Here is a 15,083-nt window from a genome sequence, read left to right on the forward strand (position 1 = left end):
AAGACCGGCCGAGGGCCTAATAAATGCTGACTTTGAAGACTGCTCAAAGATACCCCAGGCGGTATGAAACCGGCTGCGAGTATGCTGAGTGCAAATCATGAAAGAAATTTCTTACATATGCCCTAGATGGTATAAGACCACCTGAGGTCTAGTAAAGCAATTTAAGAGAGAAATTTATTAAAAATGCCCCATACGATATAAACCGGCTATGGGTCTATTGAAAGCAATTCATGAGGAATTGCTTAAAAATGCCCCAGACGGTATAAACCAGATGTGGGTTTATTGAATGCAATTCATGAGGAATTGCTTAAAGATGCCCCAAACAGTATAAACCGGCTGTGGGTCTATTGAATGCAATTCATGAGGAATTGCTTAAAAATGCCCCAGACGGTATAAACCGGCTGTGGGTCTATTGAATGCAATTCATGAGGAATTGCTTAAAGATGCCACAGACGGTATAAACCGGATGTGGGTTTATTGAATGCAATTCATGAGGAATTGCTGAAAGATGCCCCAGACGGTATAAACCGGCTGTGGGTCTATTGAATGCAATTCATGAGGAATTGCTTAAAAATGCCCCAGACGGTATAAACCGGCTGTGGGTCTATTGAATGCAATTCATGAGGAATTGCTTAAAGATGCCACAGACGGTATAAACCGGCTATGGGTTTATTGAATGCAATTCATGAGGAATTGCTTAAAGATGCCCCAGACGGTATAAACCGGTTGTGGGTCTATTGAATGCAATTCATGAGGAATTGCTTAAAAATGCCCCAGACGGTATAAGCCGGCTGTGAGTCTATTGAATGCAATTCATGAGGAATTGCTTAAAAATGCCCCAGACGGTATAAACCGGTTGTGGGTCTATTGAATGCAATTCATGAGGAATTGCTTAAAAATGCCCCAGACGGTATAAACCGGCTGTGAGTCTATTGAATGCAATTCATGAGGAATTGCTTAAAAATGCCCCAGACGGTATAAACCGGTTGTGGGTCTATTGAATGCAATTCATGAGGAATTACTTAAAAATGCCCCAAACGGTATAAACCGGTTGTGGGTCTATTGAATTTAATTCTCGAGGAATTGTTTAAAGATGCCCAGACGGTATAAGACCGGCTGTTTCCCTATCAGAAATCAAGATAAAGGGACTAAGTCAGAGCGGTACCTTAGTGAGATGGGCAAAGAATCACTCAACCAGTACCCGAACGTATTGGAACTGAAGGCTGTTTGCAAGAAATAGCAGCCGGAATCAGAGTACTCTCTTTTCTCTCAAAGATTCTCCCAGCAAATTGGCAAAAGTGTGGTATGAGAGGAGGGAGGTTCCTATTTATAAGGAAACCTAGAAGGCGAATTGTCACCTCCCCTCGCAATTTCGAATTAAAAAAATAGAGGGAAGGAGACGAACCGTCGCCTACCCAAATTGTGACAAGTGTCATAGGTGCCACGTGGCAAGCCACGTCACACCTGTGAAGGACAAATGTTTGGGGTAAAAATTACCCCTGCCACGTGGTCCAATGAGGGACTGACACGTGTCAACCTCGTAGAGGCCCAAGGGGATCCAATCAGAGGATGCCACGTGGCATTGTAACCCTAATGAGGGAGCAGATCTTCATCTGCTATAAATAGAGGAAAATCCTCATTTATTAGAGATCCATAAATGCAAACACAAAAAATTGAGCAATATTAATTGCGGAATTTCTCTGAATCAGGGAGAAATATTTACCATTTTCGTACAGTTTACTACTTCGGACGTATACTAATTTGATCGTCGGAGGCGGAACTCCACCCCACCGGAGTTTCGTGGTTTTGCAGGTACAGACAGTCGGGCACGCATACTCAGGATCGTAACTCTCCCGAGGGACTCTAAAAACACCTGAAACAACCCCTACCCAAAATTTTCGACGAACTCCCCCTCAAATTCAACGGTGAGATAACAATATTTTCATCGTCGATTTCTTGCTCAACAATACTATGAGGTCGTGTGTCACCACCAAGATCATCGAAGGAATGCCACCACCGACTGTCGGACCACCGCTGATTGGGGTGCAGACTGGCCTGCACCGGTGGCTGGCGCGCTGACTGCCCTACTCTGGCTGGCTAGGTGCGGCAGTGTTGCTGGGCTAATGCCTCGCTGCTGTCGCTAGTCGAAGAAGAAAGAGAGGTGGGAAAGAAGAAGGCGAAGTAGGGTACTCCGCAGCCTGCCCGCGGCTGGAGCCCTGCTGCCGCAGCCTACCCGTGGCCTGCAGCTGCGTGGCTGGGGAATGATTAGTCCACTCCGCAGCATGGTCGCGATTGGGCACCTCTGGCTGCAGCCTACCTGCGGTCTGGGCTGTCTCGTGCACAACAGCGTGGGTAGGCGCACCTTGTGGCCACATAAAATCTTCATCATCATGCCATAACGCAAGTCATGCAAAATACTTTTCCCACTATAAACGTCGCGCATCCGAAATTAAAGCGACTCAAGATACGGAAATTTGTCTTCAAAGAACTGAACATCCTGACTTACAAAAAGTTCATTAGTCGTCAAATCATAAAGTCGCTAACCTTTTTTACCAAACAGATACCCAACAAAGATGCACTTCCGACTCCGTGAATCAAACTTATCTTTTCCGAGGACGATTCGCAGCATAGGCAAGATAACCAAAGACCCGTATACTATCATAAGACAACACTTGACCAAGCAAACACTCGTGAGGGATCTTACCATTGAGAACAGGAGTCGAAGTCCTATTAATCAAATGCACAGCTGTCATAACACACTCACCCCAAAAATATTTGGGCAACTTTTCTTGAAAGAGCACGTGCCACATTTAAAATATGACGATGTTTCCGTTCAACCCTGCCATTCTGTTAAGTCGTGTCAACACACAGCATTTGATGCAAGCTGCCCTTCTGCGGAAAGAAAAACCCCAAACTAAGAAACTTTTGGTCATTATCACTACGGACCCCCTTCACTTTCTGATCAAATTGAGTCTTAGCCATAGCACAGAACTCATGAACCAACTATGAAGCCTGATATTTACCAACTATCAAAAACACCCAAGTAGCATGATAAAAATCATCAACAATGGTCAGGAAATAACGAGCATCACAACTAGAAACGATCTTATTCGGACCCCAAATATCAAAATGAACTAAATAAAAAATTTCAGATGCTTTATTCATACTTAACGGAAAAGAGTTTCGGGGCTGCTTCCCCATAAAAAAAATGTCACAATCAAAAGAACAACTAGAGTTACAACTTTGAGTATTACGACTACTAAAAACTCCCGAAAGAGAGCTCGCAACTTGCATTAACGGATCCCCGAGACGCCTATGCCATAACAAACATGCATATGAAATAACCACTTTGTTTGCTTGCTGATTCCGAGCACGAACTGGACAAAACATATAGACCCCATTATATTGTACCCGCGGTCCAATCAGGTTTGTTAGTGAACATAATAAAATAGCATTGTTTTTCTAACAATTGAGACACAGATGACAAGTTGCATTTAAGAGCAGGAACATATAAAACATTGTCAAGAGTTAAGTTATCAGACAGAACAACTCTTCCCTCTTTCATAGTCGTCGTGCTCTTCCCATTGGGCAAACCAACAGTCGAAGAAATATCATGTAAATCAATGAAAAGATCAATATTACCAGACATATGATTGGAAGCTCCAGTAGTGTCAATGAGCCAGACAATAGAATTATACGTACCAAGTTTAGTGCCATCTGACGAACAACCAGACTTAACACCCTTTACAGCAGCCATGGTTTCCTTCCATTGAGCGTTAGAAATCGTAGGAACACTCCCACAATCAGAATCAGAGACTTGCTCATTAGAGCCAGATGCTTGCTCTTGTGTAATACTCCGTATTTTTATGTATATTATAAATTATATAATTAATTATAAAATATATTTTTAAAGTACTCAAGTATTTTAATTAAATATTAAAATGGCTAAAGTATTTAAATTATTGAGTTTTATAAAAGCATAATTTATTTTGGGCTAAACGTTTATTAATCGTCTGGACTCATTTAAATAATATAATAGTATTAAACAATTCTTACATACTCCTAGTGGACCAAACCATTTTATTTAAGTAAGCCTAATTATTTTATTTGAACCCTTATTCCTCTTAACCCCAAAAATTTCCCACACAAGAGATCAAAAATCAGATTTTTTGGGGTAAGTAATCTTTTCTTTTCTTTTCCCTTATTTTCCTTTCTTTTCTTTTTCCTTTCTTTTCTTTTTCCTTATTCTTTATTTCCTTTGTTTCTTTCATGCGTGCAAACTCACGCAACTTGCCGCCCAGCAATCACCGCTACCACCTCACCACCGCTGCCATGTCATCGCCGGCAACCAGCCACCTGCCGGCCGGCAATCACCCCCCACCGTGAGCCATCCTTCTCCCTGTCCTCTTGTTTTAATTATTAAACCTATAATTATATACTATGGATTTTTGATTTTAATTATTGAAGTATGATTAATATATTTTATAATTGTGTTTTGACAACTAAAGAGTATAAATTTCAGATTTTGTATGGTTTTAAATTATTATTTTATAAAGTATTAAAAGTTAGGGTTTTAACTATTAAAGTGTTGATTTTTAGGGTTCTAATAATCAATTAAATTAGGGCTTTCATTCCTATTGAATTTATAAAGATTAATTAAACATAAAAACAAATTTTCGGTAATTAAATTCCGATCTCCGTTCTTAATTATTTTTAATCACGTTTTAATCACGTTGAAATTCTAACTCGTCCGATTTTTACAAAACAATAGTGTTTTTCGTGTGTAAACAACGTTCTAATCAGAACACACTACCGTTGGTAGTGATTGCCACCCTCTAGTGGCCAAATTCAGCCTCTAAATAGGGTTTTCGGACAGTTTTTGATTTTCGACGAAGGTTTAATGTTTTAAAAATAATTTTCAGATTTATTTGAGGGATTTAAATCTTAATAAGTGTGCTGGAATTTTTATATAAACACCATGAATGATTTTTTATGTTGTGGTTTTAATTGCCCACTTAAAGAAAGAGTTTTAAAGGTTTTAAACCAAAATTTCAGCTTATTAGAGAAGGTTTAAAGTGTTTAAAAGTTGCTGGAAATTTGTGTAATCAAGGAAGTAATTGAGTTTATGTATTTGGTATTATAGGAGACTTTAAGTTGAGTAATTTCTAGCAATTGTGGCTAGTTGGAAAGATGACTTAAGGTACGTTCGCGTACTTGATAAAGTTTAAGTGTATAGAAGCATGCTAGGCTTTGTTAAATTAATTTCAAGTAGTATCATGATAGGTGTTGGATGGAATTGGTTGATTGGATTGATGTTGGTGAATGATAGGTGATGTATGATTTATTTATGGTGAATTGGTGATTGGATTTAATTATAATGGCATGTTGATTGTGAACCATACTTTTTATTGGCATGTTAGAGAGCATGTTTGATTAAACTAAATGTTAATTTGGTTTGGAATATGAAAAAGGAATTTTATTATGGTTCATATAATTTTTATTGATGCTATAAGCATGAGAAAGGAGCTATTTAAGTGTCTTAGTACACATGGATAAATTATATTGCGGTGCCTATGTGTACTTAAGGTGTTTCTAACACTGAGGGATAGGATAGGATTTGAGGTGCCTTATGCACTTAAGGTATTTATACACCGAGGTAGTTAAAGGATTCAATAACAAATATTGTTTGTCACTAATATATTAAGAATTGAATTGGAAACTTGAATGGTTTGAGTGATTGATGTATGATTGGTTGTGTTGTGTGCATTTGAGTCATCACCAAGTTTAAACCGGTAAATCACGTAAAGTGCAAGAAGGATGAGCACTAAAACTCTGGATTTGTGCACATCTAGAGTAATGACAAACAGGGGTTGGGGTCCACGGGGTATTAGCCGTGTACTTTTCAGAGGTCGTCTGATCTACGAGTCTCTTGTTTTAAATTCTCTTAAAATTATAATGAGTTAGATGAGATCTCATACTAGCTATGGCCACGGAGTTGCGCTCGTCTGCCATTGGATGTTTATTAATGTCTTCCAAAAGGAGGCATAGGGTTTTCTTATTTAATGTTCCGGAATGGAGCATAGGGGGACAACCTGGTCTATTGCTTAATTCAATTAAATTAATGAAGTGATCAATACTATTTAGAGAAACTTTGTAATAAGTAACAATTGAATCATGTGTTCAAGTCCATGATTATATTGTGAGTGTATGGAATGCTTGATAGTATCATGCTAAAACTCTTTACTATATTTCATAGCATGTATGTTCGTGTGCTTTTGTGTGTTTTCTCTTGGTCATGGCCTTCGCCCTTCAATGACCCTGTAATGATCCAATTCTTACACTTGTAATATTGGGGAGCAGATTAATCACAGGTTTTTGCATAAACTGATTTGCATCAGGGTGATGGGATTTGAGTGAAGCGTTGGTTAATCACTTAGCTTATTTTATATCATAGATTGAATTTTATTTTGGTTCTAATTCCATTTACTTCCTATTATACTGGATTTTGAATAAGGGCCGTTATGGTTCCAACTTGTAAGACTAAATTGAGTTTTGACTTTTAGTTTTGAAACTTATATTCCTTTTTAAAACTAAATTAGTTTTCCGCTGCTTATATTTGAAACTAGCCTTAACGTTTGAACACGTGGCGGTAGCACGCCAGTAATTCTCTCACAGGTTATTAAAAGTATTTACAGGTTACTACAGGTTATACAGGTTATTACAGGTTAATACAGGTTTTAAAGAGAGAATTATTGGGGTGTTACATCTTGGAACGAAGATTGTTGCGAATCTATCTCGACCACTCTTCATAGTTGTCGACGGTAAGCAACACAGGACAAATTACCAATTGAGAACCTTCACTCGGATGAAGGTAATAATCCGTGAACGGCTCGTACTTAGAAGGTGGAGGAGGTGGAGTTTTATCGCCTTCACATATCGCACCAAATTACGAGCAGCACAATACTCGCACAACAGCAGCAACACACGACTACAACACCATTCCTAGCACACCACACAACACGCTACACACCACACCTACGTACCACACAACACGCAACAGTAGCAACAAAGACCAAGCACACAATAGCACCAGCGCACCACATGCACAGGAAAGCGCACTGCACACACACAAACCGCAACGAGCGCACCACAAACACGAGCACCACACAACAGAGACGCAGCACCACAAACAATCACGCTACCACACATCAGCGCTTAACCAAACCAAAATTAGGATTGTGAAACCCTAATTTCGAGTAAACTAAATCAGAATTTGTGGGAGAAAATTAAAAAAAATAAAAAATAAAATTGAAGCCTTAATCTCCTAAATTGCGGAAAAGAAACAAATTAATGTGATGAACAAACCAAAATAAAAAAAAAAAAATCTTTAGAAATTAGAGAGGCTGTAGTATCATGTTAAACTCAAGGAAATACAAGAGAAAACGACTTAGCCTTGCATTGATAATTACAACAAATATATATATAGACGATACAAAAAACCTAACTTGCCTAAAACTCCTAACAAGATAAAGTTGAGAAATATACAATATTAACATATATAAACCAACCGACTTCTAATGGTTTTTGCCTTGAGTTGTCCCCTTTTAATACAAAAACCAAGGATGACCCAAAAAAATTAAAATTAAAATTAAAATTAAATTAATCGGAGAATTGCTGCAGTTTTTGATTTTTTCCACACGAGAGTTAGAGCGAGCTCCAGCCTCAAGCCTGCAGCAGCTAGCCATTGACAAACTCGAGTCCAGCTTTTGGTTTTCATCAAATGGGTGCATCTGAATCTACGATTTCATCCTCCATTGTAACTACCACTCTTGAATTCCCTTTTCTATTTATTATATACAAGTACCAACTATTGTTTTTGGTGCTATTGTTTGATTTGTTTCTCTTTTTTTTTTTTTTAACCCAGTTACATTTTTTCATATTTTGGATGTGATTAGAAATCGGAGGATCAGATAACTACAGTATCCGAACGAATTGAAGATGCGGACCCAATTTTGGATAGACTAAAATCGCTAAAAATCGTAAGATTTAACTATTATTCTGTAAGTTAATTTTGGTGCTTTTGTTCCTATATATATGAAAGAAAAAACTACTTGGTTGATGTTGTTCTAGGCAACGCCAATTCTGACAGCCCCTCCAGCAGAGAGTAGTTTGACTGATCTTCTAGTGCGGAAGTCCTTATCCTCCTCAAAACATGGTACCTATGCTCCTTACTCTCTTTCTGATTCAATTTTACTTCATTTTTGTGTTATTGTGAATTGAAACCTATGTTACATGGACTTGGGTACCCATGTGGGTACTTGTCCAAGTGTCTGACTCGGCTATTTTGTGAAAAAGTTCCATGATTTTGAATTAAAAGTGAAGTGTTTAAGTGTCATACCCATGTCTGATTGTGAGGGTGGGTTCGACATGGGTAATTAAGGTGAAATGAGAGTCCATGTAACATAGATTGAAACAAACTATCTAGACACTAAGGACTTCTTTTATCAGCTCAAAGAGAATTCATTATTGACTTGGTAAGTAGGGATTGAATGGAAAAGCAAGGAAATAAATCAGGGGTTATTTGATTGGCAGAGTAGTATGAGTTTGGAATGAGGAACGAAATTAGGGTGGTGTGTTGTCTTTGTACAAGATATTTGTGTACAAATAATTCATTCACACCTGCTCTCCTGTTTGTCACATATTCAAGAAGACTCTATATCCACTATTGAAGCACTCGCAGTCAATTTGGGTAAACAGGTCGGGTTTGAGTCGGGTCATTTCGGGTTAATGTCGTAACCTATACGGGTCGGGTTCGGGTTGGGTCATGCTTGAGTCGGGTAACGTCGAGTCATACATCTTATCGGGTTTGGGTCGGGTTAATAACAGGTCGGGTTACATTCGGGTCGGGTGAATAATAGGTTGGGTTTAATTCGGGTTTTCACTGGTTAAAACGGGTTAGGGTCATTCTCAGGTTAGAGTCGGGTTCGGTTCAAGTCAATAATTTGCGGGTTATAATCAGGCGGGTCATTCTCGGGTTTGAGTCGGGTTCGGTTCAAGTCAATAATTTGCGGGTTATAATCAGGTCGGGTCATTTCCAAGTCGGGTCATTCTCGGGTTCAAGTCGGGTTCGGTTCAAGTCAATTGTTTGCGGGTTCAAGTCAATTGTTTGCGGGTTCAAGTCGGGTTCGGTTCAAGTCAATTGTCATATACTCATGCTTGCATTCAATCATTATCACGTTCAATTCAATCATTATCCGAAATTATTATTATTTTTAACTTTTTATTATTTGATTTTATTTTTTTTATTTTTTTATTTTTTTTATTTTTATTTTTTATAAAATATAAGATAAAACAATCAAGCCTAAGGTCAAATAGTATTTGTAAACCGTAATTGATTACATTAATGCACATGCACCTACAAAGTAGTAGTATTCGTAAACCATAATTGCTTAATTGAAATATAGAATGAACTCGCACCTAAAAAGTAGTAGTATTCGTAAATCGTAATTACTAAATTTAAATAAAGAATGCACATGCATCCAAAAAGTAGTGGTATTCATAAATTTTTATAGGTTTTTTTTTCAGACATATAAATTGTAATACATTTGATAATAGAGAATTTTATTGAAAATATTTGAATAAGCTTAAATAGGAAAATAATTCATAGAATTAGGGAAAGAAAAAAAGATATGAGGTGATCCTATATTGCTAGTTAATTCGGGTCAATAACAAGTCGGGTTGATTTCGGGTCGGGTTAGTGACAGATCGGGTTGAATTTCGCGTCGGGTTAGTAATAGGTCGGGTTATATTCGGGTCGGGTTATTAAAAGTCGGGTTAGGAATAGGTCGGGTTGAATTTAGATCGGGTTAAATTCAGGTTTTGATGGGTTAAAACGGGTTTGGGTCAATTTCGGTTCAAGTCGGGTTCGGTTCAAGTCAATATTTTACGGGTTATATTCGGGTCGGGTCATCTCCAGGTTGGTTTATGTTCGGGTTCGGGTCTCAAATACTTGGGTTAACTCGGGTCTAGGGTTGGTTTCAGGTCGGGTCATATCGGGTTCGGATCATCATTTTTCCGGGTTTAGACGGGTTGGGTTCGGGTCGGTATTTCGCGTTAGGTCAGCTTTTGACAGCTCTAACTGGTAGTACTTACGAGTCCTTCTGGTAGGCTCTTTGAGGTATACCATGGTCTTTTAGTAAATTTTTTTTGTGAGAGATTGTCTTTTACACTTTGTTTGGATTGAAGAAAATGGAGCATAGAGTATCTTTCATATGGATAAGGATTGGAGGGAGAGAAATGGAGGGATTAAATTGTAAGAAAATGATCTCTCCAAATGGAGAGATTTAGAAGGATAACTCATCATTCTATCCTCCTCTTCCCTTCCCTTCCCGTAGTATATCCGGCTTTCATATCGGTGTATTAAATTCTAATGGACGAGGCCCCAAACAAAATGATCAGAAAACTTGGCGTTTCAGTTTCCTTTTTCCGTATGATGGGGAGGGAGGAAGGGAAGGTTATAAAGAAGTGAATTTACTTAACCAAACTTTTCCCACTACTAAGGAGGTGTTAGGGTTATTAAAAACAAAAACAATTATAAGGATCGCTAAGCTAGAACCAGCTGGGTAAAATAGTGAACCAAAGGATCACCAAATAATAGCTAAAGAATAAGCTATGTCATATAAAATCTGCAACTTTTTTTTTTCTTTCTTTCTATGTCCAACACTTAATAGCCAAGAAAACCAGCTCCCACATCTCACTAATCCACTTCATAGTCATCTGCCATGCACCCAACAAAGTATAATCTTGACTAGCTGGACATGACCACGACATATAAGGAAAACGCTGAATTAAGATGTAGTCTACCAATTTCTCCTATTTCTTTCTGGTTGCAAAACCTAATATTACTTCTCTTGAGAACTTCTTCTATGGGTAATATCTGCTGTATGTTGCTGGCACAGAAACATTCTTTAGGAGAAATCTTCAACCTCCATGTATTTTTTTAAGGCTGGGAAATGGGAATTTTCTGCTCTTAGTCACAGATCATAGCATCATTGCCTACTGGGCTACAACATCCACCTTAGTCACAGACACAAGAAGTAATTGCGACGAACTAATTCAAGATGGTTAAACTATTTGTGAATTCATGATGCTAATGATTCAGCTAGTAACTGATGGCATTGCAGTTTCAGAGGCCTATTGTGAAAACTAAACTTGAACTGTAATGTAGTTGGCATCCATTAACCAATGTTTTTGTTTGCCTCTGCTAATAAGGAAGAGATGTAAAGAATGATTCACAACGAAGAAACTAAATAGAGTGTTCAACCAGAAGAATTCCACACTTTTCTAAAGACCCGAGAACATGAATGTATCTTCTCGTGGGAGGTACTGGGTATGGACATGTCGATCACATTGTACCTTGAAACGCTCCGTAATAACAAATTATGGATTATGCTATGACTCTGGCCATGAGCATGTTAAGGGATGTGAAGTGATTTGAAAGGCTTGCTTGTGAAATTGTTTGTTTGTTGCATTTATTTATTTCCTCTTTGCAAAGTGATTTGAAGGGAAATGCAATGGCAAGTCAACAAAATTCACATCATAGAAAGCTTTCTGAATTTCTATGGCTTATGGTTGAATCAGGTACTTTAAACCCAAAGGTGATCCTGGATCTTTTCTCTATGTATCGTGACTGGCAGGAGGACAAGGCTTATAAGATCTCCTGTAGACAGGTTTGCATCCTATCTCATAATTAACTTCATGTGTTCAACACGTTGCTGCAATCACAATTAAGGTGCTTACTATTCAGGGCATGGGGTAAGAGTTTAGAAAGCTTAAGAGTTTAGAAATCTGGACACTCAGCATTTTGAATTCCAATCATTGGAGCTTAGAGGTAGGAGTTTTGAACTCAAATCAATTCACTTAAGAGGTTGAATCTATTGAACAGTAGCATAGTGGTACAAGTTGTTATACTAATTTGCCTGTCATTTATCTTTAGTTTGGTACTTAGCTTCACAGATTCCTTGGGTTGTCACTTTGTCCAATAAAGTTATAGAGTCATAAGTGGTTTTTCAGGGTTTATCATTTTAAGAAATTTGGGTTTAAAATTTTGTTAAAGAATGAAGTAAAATCATGATAACAACTAGATACTTGCTTTTAGGCTTAGTCTACAGTCTACAGTCTTTCCCTTGCTCTTCATCAAAAATCTACTTTTTACAGGATGAAATTGAAAACAAGATAGAGGTTGTAGATGCATTGGCAGTTAAACTTCTGCAGCGATTTAATGGCTCTGTATCAACCATGAAGACTGCATCACAACATTTATCAGAAGGTAATGCTGATGATCTCAAGACAAACTTTACGATCGCAGTTTTAATTTTTTTGTACTGATCTCTTTGTAGTATTATCTTGTTCTTTAGCAGCTAATTTCTGATGTTTTTGGGCTAAAGATATACTCCCTCAGTTCAAAAATGTCCCTAACCCCATTTAGGATATAGTGTGCATGTTTTTTCAAAAGGACCTTCTATATTATTTCTACCACTCCTCATTTACTTAACTTAGGTCGTGGCATATGTATTTGAGAAAAATCACCAATTATTATTGTTTGAGGAAACATGGAAACTTTTTAAGTGGTCTTATATTACTGGATGTGGATACATATGCAATTTTAACAAGTAATTTCAGATTTCCAGGCAGAGGAGTTTGTTTCCATATAATTCACACTACCTTTTTTTTTTTTTTGTGTTTTTGTTTTTCATTAACACTACTCATTGTACATTATTTCTCGCACTTCATTTTGAACCCACTATTCTCTTATTATGTTAAAAAAATTATGAAATACCTTACTATACACAAATTAAAATTAAAAAAAAAAATCCCGCGACCAATTATCACACAATAAACAAATAAATCAATTAAATTAGCTTAAAAATTTGTGTTGGTCAAAGTATGTCAACTAAATAGGGATGAAATTGGTAAATCTTATCTGAATTGTACATTTGTACCTCGTGTAGTCATCCCCAATTGTAGCATGATTTGTTGATACATCTCATATTTGCATTGTACGCAGTTCATGCATTGCAAGTGGAGCTTGGGGAGCTTAAAGGGCGGTTGACTGAGGTTATTAGTAACTGTGATACATTATGCCGAAGAATTGCTTCAGATGGTCCTGAGTCACTTCGGTCATCTGTTATGCCCTTTTCTGCATCCAATGCTGATGTAAATATCAAATCCAATTTGTGTCCAGGAGTTAGAGATACAAGCCAGCCTTCGAACAAAGCGGGTGAAGATTAATTTTGCAATTTAAGTTATCCAATCTATGTTTGCTTTGTAGCCCAAAGGTGATAATTGTGCATGTATAGAATTTAATATTTGTGTAAATTTAAGAAATTTGCTGCTAAGAGTTGGTAGAGCAACATAACATCATATATGCAGGATATATAAGGGCATTCATATAGAGATAACTCTTTAATCTTGCAAAGTAGTTTGGCAAAATCAGTCAGCTTAGAATGAATCTTCTTAGCTAATGATCATGCTCTACACATTACACAAAAACATGTATATATTCACATAGTAAGCAACATGTAAACAAGCATCATGTTCAAATACAAGAAAAGAGAATGTTGATACAATCTGGTGTTTTGTTCTTCAATAAGACAACATCTAGTCAAACAAACATCCCATTATTTTATCCTGATTCAAATCAAGTAACTCTCAATGTTCCATTTTGATACTCCATTTCCAGGTTCCCTCATCCTTAGATTCAGAAAAGGAACAAAAAAAAAAAAAAAAAGAAAAAAAAAAAAAAAACTCATTGACTTTTGCTATCAGATTTTGCTAATTAAAATATACAAAGTATTATAGTTGAAAGTGCAATAATATTCAAGCTAGATTATCTTTTTAATAAATTTGAAGTAGCTAATGGGAATGTATACTTTGATCCTATGTTATATGGACTCAGGTACCCATATTTGATACGAGTACATGTTTAAGCGTCCGACTTTGCAATTTTGTAAAAAAATTCCATGATTTTGAAATAAAAGTGAAGTGCTGCTAGATTAAAGAATCAAGGAAGAAGAACAATTCCCTTCTGTATTTTCGTGTCTGATGCCTTATGGCTGCTTCCAATATATATACACCTAATAGTTTAAAGCCCACTAAGAAAGTTAGGCCAGTAAGCTATGCTAGGAAACTTAACAGCTATACAATCCTAAATATATGCAAAATATATACATTAATATTACGCCTAATACTCCCCCTGAAGTTGGAGTATGAAGATCTCGAATGCCCAACTTGCGAAAAAGTGTCAAAATTGTGATTTCCCAAGAGCTTTTGTAAAAATATCCGCTAATTGATCACTCGTTCATACGTAGGACGTAGCAATATTACCAGCCTTAAGCTCATCCCGAACAAAGTGACAATCCACCTGAATGTGTTTCGTACGTTCATGGAACACTGGATTCGCTGCAATATGTAATGCCGTCTGATTATTGTTTAGGGTAAAATTACCCATGACAAATGGACCAATCCGGACCTGCCACGTGTCCACCACGTGGGCCAATCAGCGTCCGCCACTTGTCACCCTAAGAGGTCCAATATGGACTAATCAGGCCACACCACGTGGCCTCCCATATGCCAAATAGGCAAAAATGGCCACCAAGGCCCAAAGTCCGAGAGAAGCCCAATTTGCCCTGGTTAACCTAAACCTAGGATTGGCACGCTTCTCAAGACTATAAATACTTAATTAATCCTCATTAAAGGGGATTCAGCGATTGATGACTCTCACCTAGAGAAGTCTAAACACATTGATCACTCCTCCCCTAGAGGAACCAGATCTCCCACCTTTACTTTCCGCATTTATTACTCCTCAAACAAGTACTAACTTGATCGTTGGAGGCGGAGCTCCCACCACAAGGAGTCTCCGTTTTTTTGCAGGTACAGGCGCAAGGATACCAGTCTCGGAATTGTAACTCTCCCGCAGGACATCAGAAAACCCCGAAACATCTTGGCGCCGTCTGTGGGGAGAGTACTTCTGAGATGGCATCCACGTTTGTACCGGCTCCTGAAGAGAGACGTCCCCTGGACGA

General features: G+C 37.8%; 1 protein-coding gene across 1 annotated transcript; it reads left to right on the forward strand.

Moving 5' to 3' along the window:
• The first annotated feature begins 6,906 nt into the window (after positions 1 to 6,906).
• LOC110735013 lies at positions 6,907 to 13,628 on the forward strand. The gene is made up of 6 exons (XM_021915132.1): positions 6,907 to 7,816; positions 7,956 to 8,039; positions 8,131 to 8,215; positions 11,641 to 11,729; positions 12,217 to 12,328; positions 13,067 to 13,628. The coding sequence occupies exons 1-6, from the start codon at positions 7,781 to 7,783 to the stop codon at positions 13,288 to 13,290; spliced, it is 630 nt and encodes a 209-aa protein (XP_021770824.1). The 5' UTR covers positions 6,907 to 7,780; the 3' UTR covers positions 13,291 to 13,628.
• The last annotated feature ends 1,455 nt before the right edge of the window (positions 13,629 to 15,083 follow it).

Source organism: Chenopodium quinoa, unplaced genomic scaffold (assembly GCF_001683475.1).
Source record: "Chenopodium quinoa cultivar QQ74 unplaced genomic scaffold, ASM168347v1, whole genome shotgun sequence".
In the NCBI taxonomy this organism is placed as follows: Eukaryota; Viridiplantae; Streptophyta; class Magnoliopsida; order Caryophyllales; family Amaranthaceae; genus Chenopodium; species Chenopodium quinoa.